We start from the raw sequence: 24,250 nt of genomic DNA, 5'->3' as shown, positions 1-24,250 counted from the left end.
GTGTTTGGGTAGGGTTGCTCTACTTTGTCCTTGTAATAGCATGGTTTTCAGCTTGTCTGTGCCACATCGGGGGTAGGAAATTCGTTGTTACTTCAGTGGTACTTGAGAGGTTCATGATTGCTGAGGTAAGAAACACAGAACACTGCCAAAGACTGGAAATCAGGTTCTGGAAAGGAGTTAGCTGTACTGCAGATGTATGCAGGATACAAAGGAATAGTAAATAAAGGGCTCCTCAAACTCACAGTGCTGTTAGTAACGAATAGAAAAGACCTGGAGATGAGGAGGTCCAAAAAAGACCAGAGGGAGGAAGGGATCACTGCAGCGTTGCAGGCTGCCCTGTGGCAGCAGAGGTACAGCTGCAGGGCTCTCCAAGTGGAGCATCTTGCCAGCAGCAGCCTGTGGAAAGAAACACGTAAGAATGTAGGGAAACAGTTGACTCTGAGAACATACTTGGAACTCCATCCCTGATGAGTGAGGCCTGGCCATCTGGCCACTCTTATGTGTTATGGCTAGAATTGTGCCAGGGGAGGGTTACGTTGGAGATGAGCAACAATTTCTGTGCTTCAGGAGTGATCAGGGATTGGCACAGGCTGTCCAGGGAGGTGGTGGAGTCCCCGTCCCTGGAGGTGTGCAAGAAGGGTGTGGCCACTGCACTTCGGGACGTGGTTTGATGGCCATGGTGGCTGGACTCAATGATCTTAGAGGTCTTCACCCAAAACAGCTCTGTGATTCTCTCCACTGCCACGCCACAGGCCACAATGAGTGCTGAGTGGCTGTAGAGCCCTGGCAGCCGGGTCACTGCTGGGAAGGAGCCTGTGCTCTCTATCCTGCCCTCTCTGCTGGTGCAGCTTCTTGTGAACTCTTGAAACGTTCCCCATCCCCGGGGGCACAGCGCCCAGCTGGGAGCATGGCTGCTGTAGCTCCTGGCGGGGGTCCCTGTCTGAACACAGCCTTTGGCAGCGGGCAGCCGCCCCGCAGCCCCTTGGCAGCCCCCGCGGTAGGTGACAGCCGCCATGGGTGTCCCTAGGAGCGCGTCGTGCCCCCCTGTCACGCGGAACGAGCAGTGCGGCCCCGGGCCAGGGCAGCCACGGCTCCTGGAAAGGAAAAAGTGAGCTGTGAGCTGTGCCCAGCCTGACGTCAGCGGGCAGGAAGCGGCGCAGCGGGGCCGTCCCTGCCGGCAAGTGCCCGTCCGCGGCGCTTGGCTCTTCCTCGGGAAAGCGCTGGGCCGGGGCGGGGACAGGCGGTCAGGGCCAGCCCCTGTGACGAGAGGAAGCCTCCGGAGAAAATCCAGCTCCGGCGCGCACAGAGGCAGGCCGGGGAGCTCGCTGCTGTACCCTGCGTACCATGCCCGGCCGCCGCTGATGGCCGCAGCGGGGACCAAGGACTCTCTGGAGAGGGACTGCGAGGCCATGACCATGCAGCAGGCCCCCGCGGCCCTGAAACGGGGCTGCCCCCCGGCCCTCTACATTCACAGCATGCCCGCCTGGGTGCTGGAGGACTTCTGCCAGAAGATGGACTGCCTGAGCGACTACGACTGGATGCGCTTCGGTGAGCGGACAGCGGGGCCGCGCCTGGCAGGGGCTGGCTATGGAGCAGCGACGTTTGGACGTGCGGTGGCAGGGGGCGAGGGCCGGGCGGGGCGTGTGGCTGCCCCACTCAGGGTCCCTGGCCGGGCCATCCCCGTTCCGCTGGCAGGGAGTTCCGTCCCGCAGCCGCGCCGGGACCGAGCGAAGACTCCGCGGGGTCACTGCAGTTCTGACTGCCGTGTGCCCGTGGCTGTCCCGGCATCCCAGCCCTGCCCTGCCTCTCGGCTCGCACTTCCCCTCTGTTCCGTTTGCTGTCTCACAGCAGCCCTCGTGTGTCCAGGGGCTGCTTTTGTTTCCTTCCCTCCCTTCACAAACGCCCCCTCACCGCCCCTTCTTTTCTCGGGCCCGGCCATGTCCAGTTAATGGGTAATAGAAAATAAAGGCCCTGGGTCTTTCATGCTTTTCTCTGTACCACTCTGCCAACAGCCGCGAACCTCCTCCTCCCTTCGTTTAGCACGATTTCCTTTCGTTCAAGCCCTCCCTAGCTCTGCCTGCTGAGGAAACTCTCACCCAGTACCTTACTGACCCCGGGTGGGATTCATCTCCAGTGCCAGCTGTCCTTCCCTCACCTGATGCTATTTGGGAATTGGGGCAAACTGCGTGGAGTTGGCTTTAGCACAGTGTCACCTGCTCCTAAAACCAACAGCTTTCACCCACAGCTTTACCTGGCTGTAAGCAACACCCAGGTGAATCAGCTGCTGCTTGGCTGACCCCAGTGCAGGCAGGACTCAGACCCTGCTTGGGTTATCATAACTATGGTATTTGCTCAGCAGGAGGGCAGTCTCACCACTGACTTCTACCTGCTTTGGGAGAATCACACCAGCAGTCTAACCTGGACTTCTTTGGTACAAAGCATTGAGGTGAAGGCAGATTATGGGGAAAAGATGCTGAGAAGTGTGCCTGGGTTTTCATGGTGGGGCTCTGGTGCCACATTTGAACCCGAGTGATTGAAGGGATAAAACGAGAGTCTTGCTCTAGGAGCTGAGTTCTCCCCATGTCCGGATGGCTGCTGTGTTGTGATCCTTCCTTTGCAGAGTGCAGGGGAGCAGCAGTGTGTCTCACCCCAGGCCCTGCCTGCTCCTGCTTGCCTTTCCCAGCTTTCAACAAGAGCTTCCCTTATCCCCCTGCAGCCTCCTATGTGATAACTGACCAGACGGAGCTGCGCAAGATCAAGTGCATGGAGAAGACAGGGATCAGTGTCACCAGAGAGCTGATGTGGTGGTGGGGAGTGAGGCTGGCCACGGTGCAGCAGCTGCTGGACCTGCTGCAGGGGCTGCAGCTCTACCGAGCGGCAAAGGTCATTCTGGACTGTGAGTAGCTGCTTTCCTCCTGCAGGCAGCCTCTGCTGCTTCCCAGAGCTCCAGCCCAGCATCTCTCTCATGCTGGCTGAAGGGACTTGGGGGGAGTCTGATGCTCGAATTCTAAACGTTCTCCCCTGATGATGATTTTCTACTGCCTCAAATAACATTTGTGTGGGGTAAGGAGAAGGTGAGATAGGGGGGGAGGAATCACTGGTCCCTCAGGGTCATCACCCCACCTTTGCAGTGCCCACCTTGGCAGACTGTCTGTGGGTTGAGGTGCCCCAGAAAGCTGAGTGGCCTACATCCCCCGTTCCCCCATGTCCCCCACATCCCCCGTTCCCCCGTGTCCCCCACATCCCCCATTCCCCCATTTCCCCCACATCCCCCACATCCCCTGTGTCCCCCACATCCCCCATTCCCCCGTGTCCCCCACATCCCCTGTGTCCCCCACATCCCCTGTTCCCCCATGTCCCCCACATCCCCCATTCCCCCATTTCCTCCACATCCCCCACATCCCCCGTGTTCCCCACATCCCCCGTTCCCCCGTGTCCCCCACATCCCCCATTCCCCCATTTCCTCCACATCCCCCACATCCCCTGTGTCCCCCACATCCCCCGTTCCCCCATGTCCCCCACATCCCCTGTGTCCCCCACATCCCCCGTTCCCCCGTGTCCCCCACATCCCCCCTTCCCCCATTTCCTCCACATCCCCCACATCCCTTGTGCCCCCACATCCCCCACATCCCTTGTGCCCCCACATCCCCCGTTCCCCTGTGTCCCCCACATCCCCCGTTCCCCCATGTCCCCCACATCCCCTGTTCCCCCATGTCCCCCACATCCCCTGTTCCCCCATGTCCCCCACATCCCCCCTTCCCCCATTTCCTCCACATCCCCCACATCCCCTGTGTCGCCCCCATCCCCCGTGTCCCCCACATCCCCCATTCCCCCATTTCCTCCACATCCCCCACATCCCCTGTGTCCCCCACATCCCCCGTTCCCCCATGTCCCCCACATCCCCCGTGTCCCCCACATCCCCCATTCCCCCCGTCCCCTACATCTCCTGTTCCCTCATGTCCCCCATATCTCCCCTTTCCCCCACATCCCCCGTTCCCCCTGTCTCCCACATCCCCCATTCCCCCTGTCTCCCACATCCCCCCTTTTCCCCCTGTTCCCTACATTGCCTTTTCACTCGTGTTCCCCACATCCCCCTGTTCACTCGTGCCCCCCTCAGAGCCTCCTTTCTGGCAGTCAGGGGTGTGTGTGAATTGTGCCAGTCTTCCACCCTGACTTCAGCCCCAGCACTCAGCTCAGGAGACCCAAGCAATCCTTGCTGCTCACTCCTCAACACAGCAAACAGCTCCAGGAGAGTAGCCTTGCTTCTCTTTGTGTCTTTGTGTCACTAACCCCACTCACAGGGCCAGTCTGAGCAGGCAGGATTGCAAACTGGACTTTGGTTTGTGACTTTATTGGAGACTCTGAACTGAATCAGCCTGGTCTGGACACCAGCACTGCACCAGGCCTGGGGTGACTGCCAGCATGTGGTGACAGCCTTGCTCTGTGCCTGTGCAGGACTTAAGGAGATTGCTTCCAAGGCCATAAGAGAGTCTCTGAGTGTTCTTGTGTCAGACAGTACAACCCCCAACACCTTGAACTCTGATGGTTACAGTCCCTGTCTTCTCTCCCTGTCAGAGCACGCTGTGCGCCCCACCTTTGTTTGCAGCTGGCTTGTTTCAGTGCCTTGCTCTGGAGCTCTTTCTGTGGTCCCACTTCACACATTGTCATTTAATAGACACCTTGCACTCTGCTCATGAGGAACATGCAGGCTGGAGCTGAGCAGGTGCTGTGTGTTTTCCCCACTCCATAACAGCAGTGGTACTTTTCACCCTGCTTTTCCTCTGCCTGGCTTGGAGCACTTAGGTGGGATGCTTTTTCTTTCCCATCTGGGTTAATTTCACCATTTTTGCAAAAGCTCAGCTCAAAGAGCTTAGCAAATGTGCCTGTTACAACAACTGAGGTGCTGCTTTTACCCCAAGGTAGAGAATTTTCTCTTCTCCTAGCAGCCTTGAGAACAAGGTCGTGAGTAGATTGTAAGCTGAGAGTAGCTCCACACAACTCATTGGTGAATCATTCCCAGAGAAGCTTAATGTGTTCAGTGTCAGAGCAGCATTGCTTGCAAAACCACAGCACTGCTGGACTGATGCAGAGCTGATGTGTTCAGTGGAAACCCAGAGGCTGTGCAGAGGATCCCTGATCCTGTGTGCAAAGGCCAGGATGTGGCAGTGGATGAGAAGCAGCACATGAAGCCCCTGACAAGGCTGCTCACACACAACCTCTCTGACGATTTAAAAGGCAAAGGCTCAGGCTTCCATTCCACCTGCAGCTTGCACCAGCATGGCCAGCGAAAACACAGGTACAGCACAGCCCAACCAGTCATCATCCCTTCCCAGAATCATTCCACACCCTCCTGCTTGGCTGGTTTGCTTTTAGCTGCTGTGTAAATACCTGCAGCTTGCACAACAGGCACCTGCCTTTAGCCTCTGGCACGGGAGGGGGTTACCTGTTTTCACTTCTGCTTCTTTCAGCTAAGCTTGCTCAAAAACATCTCTGAGACCTTTTGAACTTCACTTACCACAAGCTGCCAAGCCAGGTAAAAGCCCATGGTAAAAATGACTGCACGCAGCTTCCCCCAGGCTGCAGGAGGACACTTTGTGACTGCTGAGGCAAGGCTTGGGTTGTAAGAGCTGGAGCTGCCTGCTGCACCTCAGCAGGGTTCTGTGTTGTGGTCCCTGTGGGTTAGGCAGTGAAGAGAAGAGAGGCTGTGAGGAGATGATGGCCACACTCAGTTCAGCTCAGAGAGCCACTGCAGTGGGGGATCTATCAGCCTTTGGCTCTGGTTTGCTTTGTGACTGTGGCACTGTTCCAGTAAGGGCTTCCTAGGGAGTCAGAAGTGATGTGGAGCGGGACTGAGTTCCATAGAGCAATGTGAAGGCTAAACCCAGAGGGTTTAACAGAGGCTGTGAGAGACACCCTGGGCAGGGAGCAAATTTTAGATGCGTTTCTAGATGATAATTTCTGTCCCAGATCAAATGCACTAAGTTGCAAAACTGCCTTGAGCTGATCCTTTTCCCACAGATGTCTGTTACACCAGAGGCCAGAGCAAAGCCTGACATGAAATGAAGGGGCAGAGTCTGCCTTGATTTGTGGTTCTGCCAGCTGAAGCAGCTCTTGTTTGCTGGACTGCACTGAGTGCTTTCTGGCAGACCAGGTCGGTGTTTTGCTGGCAGATGACTTGCAGGAGACCTCTACCTGCCCTCCACAATCGCTTGCACTGCTCTAGGCCCACCTCTGGCTGTCCATCGTAGTACTTGGATGTCAGTTCTTTGCCTGATGTGCAGGAAGTTGCAGAATTCATGAAAGCCCCTGCAGAGCAGGTTGAAAGAGGGAAGTGATCCTGGCTGTGGCGACTGCTCGGCTAAAGCAGCAGAGGAAGAGCCAACAGCTGCAGGACACAGGGACTGCCACCTTGGCCCAGAGGCCTGCAGGCTGTTGGATGGCTGCTCTCAGACCCTGTGGAACTGGGGACTTAGCATCATAGAGTTACTTTAGTTGGAAGAGACCTCTAAGACCATCCAGTCCAACCATCAACCTAACACCACTGTGGTCATTCACTGCATCCTGGCACACTAATAAAGAAATGAACCTGATTTTCCTGAATTTAGGCTGAAGACCTCCTTTCAATCCAACCTGCATTCCTAGGTGATATTAGAGCAGGTCCAGAGGAGGACATGAAGGTGATGCAAGGACTGGAGAACAGCTGCTGTGTAGGCAGGCTGGGAGAGTTGGGGTAGTTCAGCCTGGAGAAGAGAAGGCTCCAGGGAGCCCTTGGAGCAGCTGGAATGTTCACTTTCATGTCCATGCTCATGCACTCTCTCTTTCCCTCACTAGGATTGTTTCCTTACAGCTGACTGCAGTCAGACTCTGTTTTTGTGGTAACCTTCATCTTTCTTTCTTCTTTTTCCAAGGGACATCAGCCTCCAACAGTAGCAGCTCTGAAAAGGAGGAGCTGGTGCAGCCCCACAAACAGGAACACATATCTTTACCCCCCCCAGAAATCAAAAAGAGAGAGAGAGAAAATGAGTTCAGTCTGTTGCCTTCAGCAGGCTCTTCCCATCTGGGAGCAGCAGCAGCAGCTGGTAAGTGGAGGCCTAGTTTCTGAGTTTGCTCCAACACTGAAGTGGCCTAGGCCATGCTGCTTCCCACCTGCCTGCTGTGCCACAAGGAATGCCCTGCTCACAGTGCCCACCTTGGCTATTTGACTTTCTCCTAGTTGTACCCTGAGCTGATTATTCCTAACTAGCCCATGGCCTCCTCCTTCCTGGAGAGATGCTGCCTGTATCTGCCCTTGGGATCTCAAGATGTTTCCCAGGTGTCCATGAACACCCTGGCTCCATACCAAGGGTAGATCTGTGCCTCATGTCCCTCTCTGTGCAGAGGGGAGCTGTGGAGGGTCAGCAAGTCCTTCTGCCTGTGACAGGGGGGAGCAGAGCCGCAGGACATGCTGAGCAGAACCTCTCAGCAGCAGTGTAGGCTCAGGGAGCTCTGTGTCCCTGAGCCAGGACTAGAGAGGCCTCTTGCAAAGAGGAACTGGGGAAGTAGCTCCCTCCTTCACCCAGTGTCCCACACCTCAACAGTGTGCCACAAGCTGTCCCTGCTTAGGAAACTCAACTCAGCCACCCTAGACCTCCACTGTTAGTCCCAAGCTGTGGTTTGCCACAGTGAGGTGCATTTCAGTGCTGCTGTTTCAGTTTCAGGTGCTGTTGCTGAAGGAGTCTTCTCTTCACTCCCTGGTCCACCACCTCCCCCAAGAGACCTTTTGAATTCCTTGCAATCAAACCCTCCTGTCTCATCCAGTGTGAAGGTAAATCCTGCCAGAGCTTACTGCTCCCAGCCATTCAAAGGGCCTTTGGGACATTCTGGGGGGGAATCAGTGCGTACTCCTCCTCTGCTGGTGTGAAATACAGACCTGGGGGCTTGACTGCAGATGTGGGAGTCCACAAACAGCAACTACATGGGAAGGAACTTCCAGCAGGGGTTTTACAGAGGACTTCATAGTTCTGGTGTGATCACAGGGCAGTGCAATACACAGCACTTACAGCCAGAGGGGCATTCTGGCTGCTGGTAATTGTACACTTCAGCTGTGCTTTCTGCTCAAAGCTGGGCTAGTGCTGAGTTTAAGCCAGACTGCCCAGAGCCTTGTGTGGCTGACAAGTGAGAATCTCCAAGGATGGGATCCCATCACCTCTGGGTTCCAGGGGTTCCAGTCCTTAGACATCTTGCAGTGAAGTTTTCCTCCTGTTCCTATTGACTTCAGCACTCTCCTGCTCCCTTCTCCCTGTAGCTCTCTTGTCTCTGAGATGGTCCAACTGGATCTGTCTTGTGGATCCTCAGGGTTTCCAGATCCACATGCACACTCTGGTCCCATCAGGCCTTGGCCTGTTTTCTCTGGCTGATTTTTCTCTGGGGTGTTTTGAAGCAGATTGGTGTTCAAGACTTGAAACTCTCGCAGAGTGTCCCAGTTCAGCAGCAGCAGCCAGCAGAGCAGTGCTGCAATGCGTGCCAGAGCTTCTGGAGAGGGGGAGGTTTTGTTTTCTCCAGCCTGGAGAAGGTTGAGGGTGTGAAAGCTGCATGACTAGGCTACAGTGGAACTGTAATAGCAGTTGGTATTAGGACTTGCCAGGCTGGAAGCAACAAATTGTTGTACAAGCAGCAGCAGGTGCTTCAGAAAGTGGATGTGAAGTTCCCACCACAACATAAATATGTTAGGAGGGACCCAGCCTTCTGGTCCAGCTGTTTGTTAACATCTGCCCCAGGCACAAAGCTGAATGGGTTCTGTTGCTTGAGCTGATCTCCCGTCAAAGAACTCTATGGACAGACAAAGTGAAGCCCCTGGGCAGGGTGGAGGTGCAGGCTGCTAACAGCAAAGGCGTCAGGAACTGCTCTGCACCTTCCACAGTTTCTTTCTGCCCACAGAGATTGCTCAAGTCCCAGAACAAACCATGGCTCCTGAAAGGAAGAAAAGGCACAGGAATCTGCATGAGCTAAATTTGTTCCTTCTACAACTCTGTAGCCTTGCAGCTCCTCCAGCCCTCAGCAGGAGACCATGGCTGACCTGCCCAGCGGGAGCCTGCTCTGGACACAGCAGGAAGTTACAAGTGCCACCAACAGCTTCAGTGACAAGAGCAGAATTGGGGAGGGGACTTTTGCAGATGTCTACAAGGGTCAGAGGAACAAGGTGGTGTATGCCATCAAACGACTCAAAGAGGCAAGTACCTCCCTTTGCTCCTTGGAGGGGGGTGTCAGTCGTGTCTGCTGGAGTGAGCAGTTGTTGCTCAGTGCTGTATGGGTGGGGACCCAGCAGGAGGGGAGACGACAAGGGGGTGATGGAAAGTACCCCCAGGCTCAGCAAGCACAGGGGGCTGCTGCCTTCCTGGTATGAGCAGCTCTGTGAGCTCTGCCTGCACTGGTGGCTGGATCAGAGGTGTCTCTGTGCTGGGCTGTGTTCTAGCTCTCCAGTGCTGCCTGGGGCACAGAGCTGCTTTCTGGAGTAGTTTGTAGTCTGGAGACTGACAGCTCTGCACAAATTCAACATCCCAGTGGCTGCTGCTGACATTCTGCTGCACCTTTGCCTTTTTCAGACAGAATGCACTAGCCCAAGTGCCACCCAAAGGTTCTTTCACACAGAAGTGCAGATCTGCTTTCGGTAAGCAGCTGGCTGTCAAGTGCAGCCTGAGCATACCCTGCCTGTGTGCTTGCTTCCCTTACCAGTGCTGTGCCCTTCGGGGACCAGCAGGGTTCTGTGTGGTCTTCACAGGAGCCCTGGGCAAACCATGTGCCTCCTGGTGCTGCTGCAGGGCTCTGCCAGTCCTGGGATGGTGAGAAAGAGCTGCCCTGGGAGCTCTTGTGTCCCTCCTGCCTGCTCAGAGTAGGGCTGCACTGCAACCACCTCTCTGCTGCTGGGTTAGTCAGCCTGCTGCCAGCCTGCTGCTGTCCTGCTATCCTGCTGCCAGCCTACTCAGGGCCACTCTGCTTCCTGTTGCAGGGGCTGGTGGCCAGTTGCCAGTTGCCTTGAAGTTATGATTTGTTGCAGCTCAGGACTGTATTTATGTTGCTCTTACATCCTTGGCAAACCCCTGGTGGTCTGTGCCTGCAGGTGTTGTCATGTCAACATTCTGCAGCTGCTGGGTTTCTCCATAGAAACTGGACTGCACTGCCTGATCTATCCTTACCTGCCCAATGGATCCCTGCACAGCAAGCTCCACTCTCAAGTAAGCAAGCAGCTGTCATCCACCCTGGTCTGGCAGTGCATGCAAAGCAAGTAGAGCTCTGTCAGTTCTGAGAAGCAGACCAAAACCAGCTAAAGGTGCCCAGATACCCTGACTGCCAGTCCCAGAAAGGCTGCAGCAGTCTTGGGTTTCTTCTTGTAAAGCAGGTCAGGGCAGCTGGAAGTTCCTGCTGGGCAGCCTTTATGTTTCTGAAGTTCTAGGAAATCTATTCCTGCTGTAATGCTTCAGCGGGTTGGGAAATGCAGTTCTCCAGAACCCATCAGCATGCTCAGCAGCATTGTGTGCTGCAGGTGTCACAAGGACCCCAGAGGGAGCAGCTGGAGGTGTTCACACCTGCTCAGTGAGCATTGCAAGGGAGGTCACAGGGCAGGGAACAGCAGCCACACAGAGTCCATCCCAGCAGTGCTCTCAGGGGTGGACTTGTCCTGCTGCCTCCTCTGCCTGCCTCCTGTGGCAGGCAAAGCGTGCAGCAAGATAGAGCAGAACTGGTTCCCTCCTTGGCCTACAAATCTGCCTTGCACCAGACTGGAGATTTAGCTCAGCCTTGACTGGGGCTAGAGCCAAGTGTTTGGCTGGAGGGCAGGGGTCTGTTGTGTCAGCTGCCTTTGTGTCCCAGCAGGACAGCTGCGTGGCGCTGCCCTGGGAGGTGAGAGTCAGCATTGCAGCAGGGCTTCTCCAGGCTGTGCAGTACCTCCACAGCTCAGGAATCCTGCATGGCAACATCAAGAGGTGAGCACTCTCCTGGCCACCTGCTGATTCCAGAACGCCTTCAGCAGCAGTGGCTGGAAACTGATGTGCAGAGCCTCAGTGCTAGCTCCTGCTGTGGGGTGCTCACTGCTGTGTGACTCAGGCCCCATTTCTGAGCAATGGGATTCTCTGGATCCAGTTTCTTACTCTTTCCTCTCTCCCTTTCTACCCTTTGTTATCCTTATGTTTACAGACAGCAGCCAAAGGCTGGACATGCTCAGCACTTCCCTTCACACGTGTCAGAGTGCAGCTGTGTCCCTCAGCTGCATTGCCTGACCAGCCTTGGCATCACCTGCTCCAATCTTGCTTTGTCTTTGTCACAGCTCAAATGTCTTGCTGGATGAAAACCTGACTCCAAAGCTTGGCCACTCAGGCCTGAGGTTGCTTTCTGCTGATAAAAAGTCAGAATATGCCATGATGAAAACCAAAGTGCTGCAGGCTTCTCTAACCTATCTGCCAGAGGACCTGGTCAGGCATGGGCAGCTGGCAGCCAGGGTGGATGTGTTCAGCTGTGCTGTGGTAAGTTGCCTGCTCCATGTGTTCTGCTGCATTCTTTAGTGCTTCTGGACAGCAGGATGAGTAGGGGAGCAGGGCCTGATGCCATTGTTCTGTGGTACCTTCACAGTGCAGCTGTTGCCTGTGCAATGTGTTGAGACCCTGCTTTAATCATGGTCACACTCCAAATGCAGCTCAGTGTGTGGCAAGCTGAGGCAGATCTTTTTGAACCACAGTCACAGAATGGGTTGGGTCGGAAGGGACCTCAAAGATCATCCAGTTCCCACCAGCCCAGGCTGCTCAGGACCTAATCCAACCTGGCCTTGAACACCTTCAGGGAGGGGACATGCACAGCCTCCCTGGGCAACCTGTGCCAGTGTCTCCTCACCCTCACTGGCAAGAATTTCTTCTTCATCTCCAGTCTCAATCTTCCCTCTCTCAGCTCAAAGTTCTCTTGTCCTGACACTCCCAGCCAGTCAGAGGTCCCTCCCCAGCTCTCCTGGAGCCCCTTCATTGTTGCAGAATAATTGTTCCTGCTGTTCACTTGAAAATCCCAACAGAAGGAGCACAGTCAGGCTCCTTGGGGCCTTGCACCCTTGGCTCTGGAATTTCAGCTGGGACAGCTGTCTGCAGGTGTGACTGTCCTGCGTGCTTTTTCTTTACCCTCTGTTTCATGGCTGTTGCACCTAGCTGTGAACTCTGCACTTGGCTCTGGGGTGGATCAAAAGTGTCCTCAGGCTTGCCCAGGTCTGGCATTGTGAAGCCACTTGAAGTAGCAATGTGATTCCAGACACTCTGGCAGTGCAGCATTTCTCTAGCTCCAAACCTCAGTTTTGAAAGCAGGATTGATTCTGAGCACAGCCTCTGCTCTTTCACCTGTGCCCCATAGGTCTTGGCAGAGATCCTGACAGGGATGAAGGCCCTGGATGAAGGGAGGCAGCCTGCTTACCTGGTAAGAGAGAGGGGTGGTGAATGCCAGCAGAAGGGGATGGGGCTGCTGTCACAAAATGACTTTTCATTGTCTCTAGTTTGTTATTTGCAGTCTGCTGTGCCCATCCTGAGGAAAGGATGTTTGGAAGCCATCCCCTGGTCCTGCTGACATCAGTAGCTGCCCTGCTTTAGACATTCCCATGTCACATACCCCACTCAGGAGTGCTGGCCTGCCCCTAGGGAGGGACTCCAGAGTAATGAGTGCTCCAACAGCAGGGCACTCAGTGTTACACAGCTGCCTATTGCTGCCAACCCGAGTGGGGCAATGCAGGTGGGCAGGAGGTGCCAGCACTCACCACGGGGCTGAGGGTGGCTCTGGAATTCACAACATGCCCAGGCTGCGCTTGGAGCTGCACCAGCTGCCTTCACAAGCAGCTAGGACTGGCCCTGCTTGCTGATGCCATCAGCAGACCCTCATGGAAGCAGGCTCCACCTGTGTTCCTTGGATGGAAGGTAGTCCTCTGAGGCCTTTGAGGGGAAACCCAGGGGATTATACCCCTGTTTCCAAGCAGCTCATCAATGCCCCGAGGTGTTCAGAGGACAAAGATCCCCAGGTCTGGGATGTCTTTAGCAAACACTGGAGAGGCAGTGCCAGAGTGGTGCCATGCACAGCATGGGCTGCTCTTCATCCCTGTCAGTGGCTCCAGCTAGCAGAGCTGGTTCTGCCTCAGTGAGCCTGACAGGAGCCACAGCAGAGCAGACCTCTGGCCTCCTCTCTTCTGTGCTAACAAAGCCTTTGTCAGCTGCACCAGTGGAGACTCTTCTGGCTCTGAGGCCTGTAAACAGCTGTGAAGGAGCAATAGGCTCCTGCTCAGTGGTGCAGAGAACAATGCTGGTGATTTTGCCCTCATGGCTGCCTCTTTCTCCTGCACACAGAAGGACCTAATTGCTGATGAAATGCAGCTGGCAAGAGAAAGCTCCTGCTCTAAAGGAATACCTGTTGAGAAGCTGGCTGCCAAAGAAATCTGCTGTAAATACCTGGACATGAGAGCAGGACCCTTGCTGGAAGAGACTGCTGTGGACTTTGCCTCAGCCATCTGCCTCTGCCTGAGAAAGAAGAATCCCAGCATAGCAGAGGTAACAGCTGGAATACAGCACCAAGGTTTCAGTCTTCTTGACAGCCAGGGCTGAGGCTCCACCGTCCCTGTCTTGCTTGGTTTGAGGCAGTTGGTGTGGGAGAATGCAACAGACAGGCTGAGAGAGTTAAGGCTGCTCAGCCTGGAGAAGGCTCCAGGGAGACCTCAGAGCAGCCTTCCCATACCTGAAGGGGCTCCAGGAGAGCTGGGGAGGGACTTGTTAGAACGGCCTGGAGTGACAGGATGAGGGGTGGTGGCTTCAGAGTGGAAGAGGCTGGATTGAGATAAGACATGAGGAAGAAATTGTTCCCCAGGAGGGTGGTGAGGCAGTGGAACAGGTTGGCCAGAGAAGATGTGGTGGCTCCAGGGCTGGCAGTGTTGAAAGCCAGACTGGATGGGCACAAGAGCTGCTGTGCACTGACTGATGTCGTTGTTGGAAACAGGCCCTTGGCATGGTGGGCACAGCCGAGAGCAGGCTCAGAGAGCACTGCCTCTGGGGGGGCAGCACCTCTGGGCTCTCCATCAACACCCCAGAAGAAACTGATGACGAGACAAGCAGCGTGAGCAGGGAGGTGCCCTCTCCGGGGGGCAGTGAGAGCAGCAGGCAGCCCCTGGTGCTGAGCAGTGCCCCCCTGTGCCCACCTCTGCTGGCAGCTGTGTGCCCTGACACCTGCTGCGAGCCGGTGTCCAGGGTGCCCTGCGAGTCAGACGAGTCCAGCAGCTTCACCTGGGGCCCTTCAGACACATCTGCAGAGGAGCTACCCAGCAACAGCTGTGACACCTCAGCACAGGCAGCAGCCTCTGCCCTCGGGCAGCACAGAGCCGCAGCTGGGCTGCAGCAGAGGAGTGCAGCCTGCAGCAGCCAGGAGCCCACAGTGCTCTGCAGCCTTCCTCCCCACAGCGCAGAGCTGCAGCCTCCCTGTGCGCAAGGTAAGGGCAGACCAGGCTGCAGGCACACACACAACCTTCCAGCCTCTGCAGGCTTCTGTGGCAGAACTGTGCTCTAGGTAAGGAGAAGCTGGGCTGCAGGGCACACACACAGCCTTCCAGCTCAGCCTCTGCAGGCTGCTGTGGCAGAATTACCCCTGCCTCTCTCATGGTAGCAGACTGTGTGAGTGCTCCAGTGTCATAGCAGCAGGGACCAGTCAGCCTCTTCTCTAGCTCTGCTGAGCCTCTTCTGCCTGCTTCTGAGCTCAGTGCAGGAAATCTTTCCTCCTTAGTTACCAATTTACCAATGGCCCCTCCCTGCAGGTGTTCAAGATCAGGCTGCACAAGACCTTGAACCACCTGGTCTAGTGGAAGGTGGTGCCCATGGGAGTAGATTGGAACTAGGTGACCTTTTAAGGTCCCTCCCAGTCCAAACCTTTCTGTGATTCCATGGAAATGGTTCTGGGGCTTTAGTAGACTTTTTCCCTAGACCAGGTTTGTTTGCATTTGTTCAGTTTGAAGCTGTCAGGCAACCCTCAGACAGCAGGTGAGTTGGTTTTGTCACTATTTAGCTTTTTTGTTTTCCAGCATTACCCAGAGAGACATCTTGGAAAATAAAGATTAATGACCAAAAGAGGAAGCTCATGGAAAACATTTTGCTGTATGAAGAAGACAAATTGAACAGTTCTGAACTGTTTGACTCCTAAATGGATGATTTCTCAGCCATGGCCAGCTCAGAAGAAGAAACAAGGACTGTTCCTTCATCAGAGAGATGGCAAAGGTGCACCTTGCATGTAAGGCCAAGTAGCAGATTTGGATCAGAAACATTAGCCCTGCTGAGCAAAACAAAAGTGATCACCCTGAGAAGAAACTGAAAATACCTCTTGTGCAGCAGAGACGAGTACAGTGCCACTGTCAGCAGCCATGCCTCTTCCTGCCCACCTGCAGTGTGCAGAGGTGGCAAGCAGCTGCCAGAGCAGCAGTCCTTTTGCAGTGCATTTGCAGTGTATGGCAGCACCTCTACCTTTAACCTGTGTCTGAGAGCAGGGCAAGCAGCAGCAGAGAGCAGCACCACTGTCCAGACAGGCAGGACCCTCCAGAGGCTGGAGCAGGCTTCATTTTGCAGAGCAGCCCACCCTGTTCCATGCCCCATTCTCAAACATTGCAGTGCCAGAGGGGATCTTCATGCAAGTTCTCAGGAGTTCTGCCTGCCTGGGTCACAGCCTGAGCTGCACTGAACACAGCTGTAAGTGACTCCCTAAAACCAGGTCACTCTGCTCCACTACACACACAGAGCACAGCTCAGTCTCACCTCTGAGTCTCACTCAGCAGCTCCAAGGCACTGTTGATATTTCCTAAGAGTCTTTCTGGAAGTTAATCTCCTAAGTGTCCTTGAGCTGTCACTAAGGCTTCTCACCAAGGGTTCTCACTGTTTCACGACAGAACTGTTGTACAGTTTGGATTAGGGACAAGACTTTGATTTAAAGTCTCTTGAGTTTTGTTCCAGGCCACTTGTAGGTGGCTGTGTTGTATTTATTTTGGCAGTGGGCTGAGGATCCAGTGAAGATGAGCTCCTGAGGGCAGCTGGTGCTGCTGCCATGCTCTCAGTGAGGAAGCCTCTTGCCCAGCACTATTGTTGTGATTCTCTATTGTCTGTAGTGTTGTTGCTGGGACCCCCTTGTGTGCAGTCCAAGGAAAGCCAGGTTTATAGTCAGCAAAAAACACTGCCAGACAGGGGCCTGGTGCCTCCTGAGCACAGGGGACAGGGCCTGCTACACAGGACTGGCTCAAGCTCCGGGGCAGGTCAGGCTCTGGCTTTGCTCTGGCCAGGGCCTCACTAACTGCAGGTGCTCCCAGGAGCAAGTAGAAGGATCCTAACTAAAGGCCTGAGCATTAGAGCCATCTGCACACCTGTCACACTGATTTCTACAGTAAGGCCTGGTAAAATGCCTTAATCTTAAGTGCCTTGGATGCTGTTTGTCTGTCTGCCAGTGTCAGTCCCTGTATTTTACCAGAGTCAAACCAAGAGACCCCTGGCACTGACACAGGAGACACTGAGAGTGCCCAGAGTGGTCCAGAACTGCTTTTTTCTCCAGATTTTAATTGAGATGCTTTCTGGAGCTGGAAATTTGACAGCCATTGTCTCTCATGGGTGAATCTGGGATATCCCTGGGGAACAGCTGGGGTCTCCTGCAGGAAGCAGTGCACCCAGAGACAGCCCAGGGCTGGTTTTGTGTCAGAGGGACACAGGTCAGACAGTTCAGTTTCACACAAACGCTTGGCAGATTTTGTTCTCCTGCAGCCATGAACTGGAAATGTTTCTCTCTGCCTTGTTCCATGGTAGTGTGGAAGCCTCCCAAGGTGAGAGCTATGGGCTTGGAGAGTTCCATCAGCACATGAGGGGACCCTCTGTACCCTCCCAGCACTGGTGCTGTGCTGCACAGCTTGGCTAGCCAGGAGGATGCATATTCTAACCCCACCCTGGCAACCACCATTGACTAACACCACCTTTGTGAATAAAACACCTGGAAAACAACCTTCTCCTCACAGCATCTTGTGCATGGGGAGCAGCACAGAGAAATGGCTCAGTCCCCCCTTCTCTAGGTAAATTTGCATTTGCAGGGCAGCAGCTGGTGGGGTTCCTGTAACAGGACATGGCCACAGCCCAGCTGAAGCTGTGAATCCTCACCTGTGTTGAGGAATAAAGGGGAAATGAGACCTTATTGGTGCTTTGTCTCTTGAAGGGGGGGAAGTGCCTCAGCTTTCAGCCAGAGGTGCACTGAGGTGTGGTTTGCTACAGCTGAAGGTAGGGGCCTGCAGGGCAGTGTCAAACTGCAGGCAGCCTTTTCTCACAGGTCTCCAGTGAACCTGGGACCTTCCCAGCTGTCCCATCAGGGGTGGGAGCACAGCCTGGCTGTGGCCTGACAGAAGGCAGACTGCTGGCAGCCTCCACAGGACCAGTGAAAAGAGCACTGAGCACCCCACTGCAGGCTCTAACCAATAGACTTTATTCTGTTGGTACTCAACAAAAGACTCCTGAGGTACAGAAGCATGGCTAAAAACCTCTCCAGGTTAGGGTTTGATTTGCTGCTCTGGTTAAAGAACCAGCACAACTGCAGAGCAAAGGACCTATGCATTGCACCACTTCTGGCCAGCCTCAGGAGGTACAGAGGCTGTCAGCTGGCCAAGAACATCACTTCCAGGACAACCAAATCACCACCTCGGTGCCCCTGCAGGGCCAGCTCCACGCTGCCATCCGCTGCCAAGGCTCCCACCTGCCCTTCCCTCCCTCCACACCTCTGGCCTCTGAAGGCTGTTTTCACCTCCTCAGAGGCCTTCATCTAAGGACTCAGAGCAAGGAGCAACTCCAGATTTCTACCACTGATTACTTCAGGCCCTTTAACCTCCCTCCCAGATTTCGGTGATTCTAGTGACTGCTTGAGGGTGCAGGCAGCCCTGTGACTGCCAGCCCAGTCTGCCACCATCAACTGAGTTTTGTAGGCAGTCAGCTTCCTCTGGGCAGCAGCTCTCTGCTGTGAGCCAGCTCACTCCTATGTCTCCTGGCACACAGGAGGTCACAGCTCATCACTTTGACAGCCTCCTCCTGTTCTTGCCCAGGTGCTGCATGTCTGACCACAGCACCACCGACTGGATCTGAGCCCTACCCCACGGGAGCAGGAGTAGCCCAAGGCACAGTGCTTTGCTCTGCTCTTTACCTTCAGTTTCAGGGAATGTCAATCAAGGCTGGAGCCTCCCAGGAAGGGTTACAGAATGCTGACAGAACCGGCTCCCTGCTGCCCAGTTGAGCTGCAGTCAGTTCTGGTTGGTCAGGAACAGGGCAGGTGAGGAGCAGCAGCAGCAGGGCCGTGCTGCGGGGCCCTGCGGGGGCAGTGGGGCCCTGCAGGGGGTCACTGCTCGTTCTGCTGCCCCTCTGCGGTGGCTGAGACCCCACCCTGCCCTTTGTTGACGTCGCTGATGCAGGCCCACAGTCCATCCACCGACTCCTTCCACAGCGTGACCTCAAAAACACAGCAGGCAGCAGCCTCAGCACAGCCTCAGCCTCCCATTTCCCCACAGACATCATTTTGAGGCCTCGAGCAATCCGGGCTAGTGGAGGAGTCCCTGCCCATGGCAGGGGCGTGGGACTGGATGAGCTTTGAGGTCCCTTCCAACCCAGGCCAGTCTGTGACTCTGTCTATCCCCTCCCTGGTTGTGTGACATCCTGGTGACAGCAGTGAGCCCTGCAGCCTCCTGTCGGGCTGGCTGTGGCTGCATAGAGTGCTCAGCCAGCGGTGAAGGAGAGCACAGGAGTGCTACTGTTGGTCCCCTACAACAGGAAGCCAGGCGTGGACTTGACTCTCCAGTAAGGACTAAGAATGCAGCCCAAGTAGCTGGCAAAGGTTGGGGTCCCCTCTTGGTAAGTGAAAAGAAGACAGTGGCAGTACTGCAGCAAAGGGAAGCCTGCAGCAGTCCTGCCTGCAGCAAAGGGACCACAGCCCAGGCCAGGCCAGTGCAGGCTGGAAGGCAGGCAGCAGTACTCACTTTGTTGTCTCCTCCAGACACTGCAAGGATGTTGGCAGTGATGGACCAGCTCACGTGCCAGACCACATCGTTGAACTTGTGCAGCAGCTTTGGGGACCAGGAGTTGCCAGAGGCATCGTCACAGCTCCAGATGAACACTCTGCCATCCTGCAGAGGCAAGCAGAGCAAGGTGCTTGGTCACAGAGAAAGCCTTCCCACAGGACTGAGGGCTGCACCTCCGACCCACAGCCCCAGGCGTGGACCCCAGTGCTGTCTGTGGCTTTTCAGCCAGCACAGCAAAGGAGCTGTCACTGTTAGGGTAGAGTGCAGCTCTGAGGGCAAGAGCTAAAACCAAAAGGGGACCTGCAGACAAGAGAAAAGCTCCCAAAAGCCACACAAATGGCAGGTGCCATTTCTTCCCCACAATGAAGTTTTGCTTTCCAGGCAGGTGACAGCAAGTCAGCAGAGAACTGAGCAGGCTCCTTGGTAACACAAACTCAAGGCATGTCCAGAATGGGTAGCAGCAGGAACAGTCCAGCCAGCACGAGGGCTGAGGACACCAGGGCTGCTCAGGAATGCCAGTTAGCAAACCCTAGCACTTGCAGCTGGAAGCTCAGTGAATCTGACCCAGACCTACTGAAATATGATCTCCATTGAAGGTTTTCCCCATAGTCAGATCCCCCCTGCCCATGAATTTCAAAGCAGAAGCTGCTCTTTGGTCTAGAGGCAGGTAGGCCAAGCCTTTGTTCAGAAAGGTTTCCACTGGTATATGGGGGGAACAGGAATCAAAGGCTCCTAGCCAGAGACAGCAAAGGACTGCCAGGAGGACCTGCTGCAGCAGCTCTGCCCTTCCTGCACTTTTGCCAGAGGGAAGGGAGTGGAAGCAGGGTGCTGGGAACCTGCCTCTGTCCTGCAGCAGAGGCCTCACCTGTGAGCAGCTGGCAATGGTGCTTGTGGGCAGCCCTATGGATGGAGCCCAGGCCACATCCCGAACCCAGTCACTGTGAGCCTCCAGCTTCTGCTCCTCCTTCCATTGCCCATCTTCTTCCCTGGAAACACACAGTCAGGAGGTTGGCAGCACCAGCCCCCAGTTATGCTCCTCATCCTCTCTTCCAGCAGCTTTTGTAGCTTCCAGCCTCCTGGTTTGCTCCAAGGGGTCCCCACTCCTCTCCAAAAGCTCTACAGCTTAAGCAGAGGCCCTCAGGGGACAAGGCAGCAGCAGGGCTGACACAAAGTGCTGTCACCACTGATGGGTTGCGCAGCACCACAGCGTCTCTGTTTCTAAAGCACTGCTCAAAGAGCAAAGCACCTGAGAGACTGCTGAGGACGTTCAAAGGGTTTGTAAGGGACAAGCCTGGCCACAGAGTACTTACTTCCAGATCTTGATGAGGTTGTCACAGCCCCCAGATGCAAACCTCTTGATGTAGTTTGGTTTCTGACCAGATGGTTGCTCTATGAGGCTTCCTGGGACCACAGCAGGAGCCCAGCTGACTGCATTGCATCCAATCTAGGGAGGGAGAAGATCCATCCCTTAAAGCTGCTGACTTTAAATAAGCAAATCAAAGCTGCTGAGGGGGCAGGGTGCCCCAGGCATGCTCTGTCCGGGGGTAATCCCAGCTCAGGAAGAGAGGAGTCTTGCACACTGCTGAATGGATCTCAATGAGTAAAAATGCAGGCACAAGCTGGCCTCAGTGGGGCACTTACTCCAGAGGCCTGAGGGCGCTAAGGAACTGTGGTGTGTGAAATATCATCTTGGAGCTGTGAGCAGTGGAGGCAGACTCCAGCTGGAGGGATACAGGAACACTTGTGTTGCTGCTTAGCAGCTGCTAACATTTAGGAGTGCAGGAGGAACCTCTGGAGCCCAGTTTCCTTTTACTGCTAGCCACTGCCATTACTTCAAAAGCTCTGCTAAAACCCCCTGCTTTGGTCAACCTACGAGTCCTGCAGCTTACTCACAGACACTTTCTAGAGGTGTCCTTAGTGCCAAAGCCACATCCCCCCAGAATAACCTCCAGCACTGAGCTCAACACTAACTCTAAGCAGAGAGCTGTTACCAGTGCTGCTGAGTGCGCTCCATGGTCCCTGCTGCACTGCAGTAATCACCTTCCCACTCTGGAGCAAGGTCAGGCAAGGTACTGCTTGCTCTAGGCACTGCTGCACAGTATTTCATTCCACCTCGGCGTTCACCCAGGCCTCAAGGTCATTGAAGCACCAACCTGGTGTTTATCCATAGCCCTGAGACCCCCCTGCTGTCCCAGGGACCCCCCCCTGCTGTCCCAGGGACCCCCCCTGCTGTCCCAGGGCCACACTCACAGTGTGAGCGTTGCTGATCTTTTTGACTTCCCACTGCCCATCTCCTGTGTAGCTCAGCAAGGAAATGGCTCCGTCGGAGCTGCCGCAGGCCAGGATCAGTCCATAGTCGTGTGGTGCCCAGCAGACAGAGTTCACTGCAGGGGGAGAGCACTGGGTTACACCACAGTGACTGCCTCGAACCAGCCACCCACAGCACTGCTGAGCACAGCAGGCATGGGCAGGGAGCAGCTTGCTTGCATCTCAGCACAGGCAGAGCTGCCTTTGAGCCTGGCACCCTCTTAAGAGAGCACCCACAGAGCTCTCAGTGAGAGTATTAAAACAGGGACTGCCCCCTGCAGCAGGGAGCAGAGCTGTTGGCTCCAGGACAAAAGCCAAGCAGCACTGAAAGCCTGGGCTGGTACCACAGCCAAGGTGCAGCCAGACCTGCAGACAGGAGGAGCAAAGCACCTCCCATTGTGAACACAGTGTGCTGAACCCCACCTTGCCTTCTGCTCCTGGACACATACAGTATTGCCCTCCAGAACTCAGCACTCCACCATCTGAAAGCTGATTTATTTGTAAGCTAGATCCCGCACAAGCATGGCACCAGTCAGCACTGGAGGCCCTCCAGCAGCATGCTCTTGTTTAAGCTGTACAGCCTGACTGTCTCTGCACTAATTCACCCCTGTGTGACAGAGGCTTCCTTCCTCACCACTGTGGATTGATTCCCCCTTCCTGAGGGCTGCCAGCCTGCCCTGCCCCCGCAGTGCCCAGGTACCTGAGGAGTCATGCCCTGTGTACTCATAGGTCTTCTCCCAGGTGCCGTTTTCCTCCTTCCAGATGATGACCTTCCTGTCGTAGGAGCAGGAGGCCAGGATGTTGCCGTACATGGGATGAGCCCAGGCCACCTGCCACACAGGACCTTCGTGCCTGCAAGAAATGCTGCTGGTTGGGGAAGCTGAGAAACCCTTCCACACCTGGCTGGAGTTGCCCAGTGTTCTGGGGCTGGCTGACATGGCCCTATAGAGAGGGAGCAATGCCAGGCAGCTCCAAACATTCTCCTGTGTCAGCACCCAGGCTGGGAGTTCACTTTCTGGAAAGCGAGGGTGGCAAAGATTTCATGAAGGGAGCAGTCCCTGTGTGGCGCTGGCCCAGACTGGCTCTGTGCCCCCTCACAGCTGTATAGCCATAGCCACACATTGCAGCCTCACTGGTGCCGACCATGCCTCCCACATCAGCAAAAGGACAGCCTCTGAAGCCCCTGCCCAGCTGAAGCCCTCCTGCTCAGCAGCCTTTACCCTCTCAGGTCAGCGATGAGGATCTGGCCACCGTTGCGCACGTCGAAGATCTTGAGGGACCTGTCAGAGGAGCAGGTGGCCAGCCTGGTGCCATAGTAATCCATCTGGGCATCATGCTGCAAGGGAGAGAGCTGCCTCAGCACTGTCAGCTCTGCCTCCTCAGCCACTCCACCACTGCTGCAGCAGCTCTGAGGAGCTCAGTCCCAGCACAGCAGGTTAGAAGAGAGAGCAGTGAAGCCACCCAGGCTGGCTGCTTCCCTCCTCTGTTTCCCCAGCTGCTGTTGGGGCACCCTGGGGATGCAGAGCAGCAGCGTTTTCAGCAGAGGGCAGGAAACGAGTGGTAGAGACTAGAAAGCCTCAATCAGTTCCATGTTTGTCTTCCCTACAACGTGAAGCGGGTATGAGAGGACTGATAGCTCTAACTTCTGCTTGAAGCTTCAGTAGCTAACCGGGTTCCTTACTTCTCCACATAACTCATATGTCCTCCTCCCCATACCTGCACATCTACTCCTGGAAATATCCACACACAGTTACAGAATTGTTTAGGTTGGAAGATACCTTTGAGATCATCAAGCCCAACCCTTACCCCAGCACTGACAGGTCACCACTAACCCATGGCCCTCAGCACCACATCTTCATGGCTTTCAAACCCCTCCAGAGATGGAGACTCCACTGCTGCCCTGGGCAGCCTGGGCCAGGGCTGGACAACCCTCAACAGAAACAAATTCTTCCCCATGTCCATCCTAAACCTCCCCCGGTGCACGTAAAGGAAAACCAGGGTCCTCTGCTGCAGCTCTGCACCACTCAGCACCTGCATAGGCACACTGCCAGAGCACCGAGCAGGAACAGGCCCAGCAGGAAGACTAAAGCTTGAAATCATTTCCTCTTCCCCGCGCCGCAGCACCCCCCACACTTACTATCATGTCCTCGTGAGAGGTGTCCACGGTGTTAATTACCGAGACCTGCAAGAGAAGGAGAACTAGGAGCAGGCACAGCGCACACCGAGGCCCACCACCCGCACACGTCAGCACCTAGGCCCAGCTCGGCCCCACCAGGGCACCAGATGAGGGAGCTGGCACCGGCCGGGGCTGCCGTTAGGGGCGGCGCCGTGCCCAGGTGCGGCGCAGATTCCACGCTCGAAAGGCCGAACCCGGCCGCACTGGGGCCGAGCACCGGGACGCGCCGGTCCTCGCCCGCGCCGCCCCCGCCGCCTGTCCGTCGGGCTCTGAAAGGTGCGCGGAGCCTCCCTCAGCGGTCACCCCGCGGAACCGGCCGTAGGCTGGACCCCCTCAGCCTCCGTCCCGAGCCTACCATGGCGACGGCGGTGCCCGCGGTACTCCCCGGCGGCGAGCGGCCCGGGCTGCCCTCCGGCCAAGCAGCTCAGACGTGGCACAGCGGTCAGCACCGGGCGGCGCCCCCGCCCGCGCCCAGAGGTTCCTCTGCACCGAGGTTCCGGCGCGGCCGCTGCCCCCTGCTGGAGGGAGGCAGCCAAGCACCGGCCGTGCGGCCGGCCCGCTCCTGGCCGGGACAGCCAGCCGGGGCCGCGCCCTCTGCCCTTGTGCTCCCCAGCTGCGCTCCGGCGTTCCCGCAGCGCAGGAGGCAGCAGGGGTGAGGCGCGGCAGCCTGCCCTGCCCGCTGCTGGGCGTCCGTGGGGCGGGCCGAGCCATCTATGGCG

At 55.9% G+C, this 24,250-nt stretch overlaps 2 protein-coding genes across 2 annotated transcripts; one reads left to right on the top strand and one right to left on the bottom strand.

Moving 5' to 3' along the window:
* Positions 1 to 1,361: 1,361 nt before the first annotated feature.
* Positions 1,362 to 15,171, top strand: IRAK2 (interleukin 1 receptor associated kinase 2). Its single transcript, XM_054387534.1, has 13 exons — positions 1,362 to 1,548; positions 2,717 to 2,896; positions 6,909 to 7,079; positions 7,692 to 7,804; positions 9,014 to 9,212; positions 9,586 to 9,646; positions 10,097 to 10,211; positions 10,849 to 10,958; positions 11,300 to 11,495; positions 12,361 to 12,423; positions 13,338 to 13,538; positions 13,981 to 14,467; positions 15,053 to 15,171. The coding sequence occupies exons 1-13, from the start codon at positions 1,362 to 1,364 to the stop codon at positions 15,169 to 15,171; spliced, it is 2,202 nt and encodes a 733-aa protein (XP_054243509.1).
* A 2,290-nt stretch (positions 15,172 to 17,461) lies between these two features.
* Positions 17,462 to 23,916, bottom strand: SEC13 (SEC13 homolog, nuclear pore and COPII coat complex component). The gene is made up of 9 exons (XM_054387274.1): positions 23,887 to 23,916; positions 23,493 to 23,537; positions 22,576 to 22,691; positions 22,056 to 22,207; positions 21,299 to 21,432; positions 20,359 to 20,492; positions 19,914 to 20,034; positions 19,007 to 19,153; positions 17,462 to 18,483 (listed from the first exon to the last, which is right to left on the bottom strand). The coding sequence occupies exons 1-9, from the start codon at positions 23,887 to 23,889 to the stop codon at positions 18,373 to 18,375; spliced, it is 963 nt and encodes a 320-aa protein (XP_054243249.1). The 5' UTR covers positions 23,890 to 23,916; the 3' UTR covers positions 17,462 to 18,372.
* Between the last annotated feature and the right edge of the window lie 334 nt (positions 23,917 to 24,250).

This window comes from Indicator indicator, chromosome 15, assembly GCF_027791375.1.
Source record: "Indicator indicator isolate 239-I01 chromosome 15, UM_Iind_1.1, whole genome shotgun sequence".
NCBI lineage: Eukaryota > Metazoa > Chordata > Aves > Piciformes > Indicatoridae > Indicator > Indicator indicator.
This window is presented reverse-complemented; position numbering and strand designations above follow the sequence as displayed.

Coding starts and splice junctions, on each gene's coding strand:
- SEC13 (XM_054387274.1), bottom strand. Junction 22,692..23,492: donor CCTCTCACGAGGACATGATA/GTAAGTGTGGGG, acceptor TCTCCCTTGCAG/CATGATGCCCAGATGGATTA. Junction 20,493..21,298: donor AGATCAGCAACGCTCACACT/GTGAGTGTGGCC, acceptor CTCCCTCCCTAG/ATTGGATGCAATGCAGTCAG.
- IRAK2 (XM_054387534.1), top strand. CDS start 1,362: ATGGCCGCAGCGGGGACCAAGGACTCTCTGGAGAGGGACTGCGAGGCC. Junction 9,647..10,096: donor GAAGTGCAGATCTGCTTTCG/GTAAGCAGCTGG, acceptor CTGTGCCTGCAG/GTGTTGTCATGTCAACATTC. Junction 14,468..15,052: donor GCAGCCTCCCTGTGCGCAAG/GTAAGGGCAGAC, acceptor TTTGTTTTCCAG/CATTACCCAGAGAGACATCT.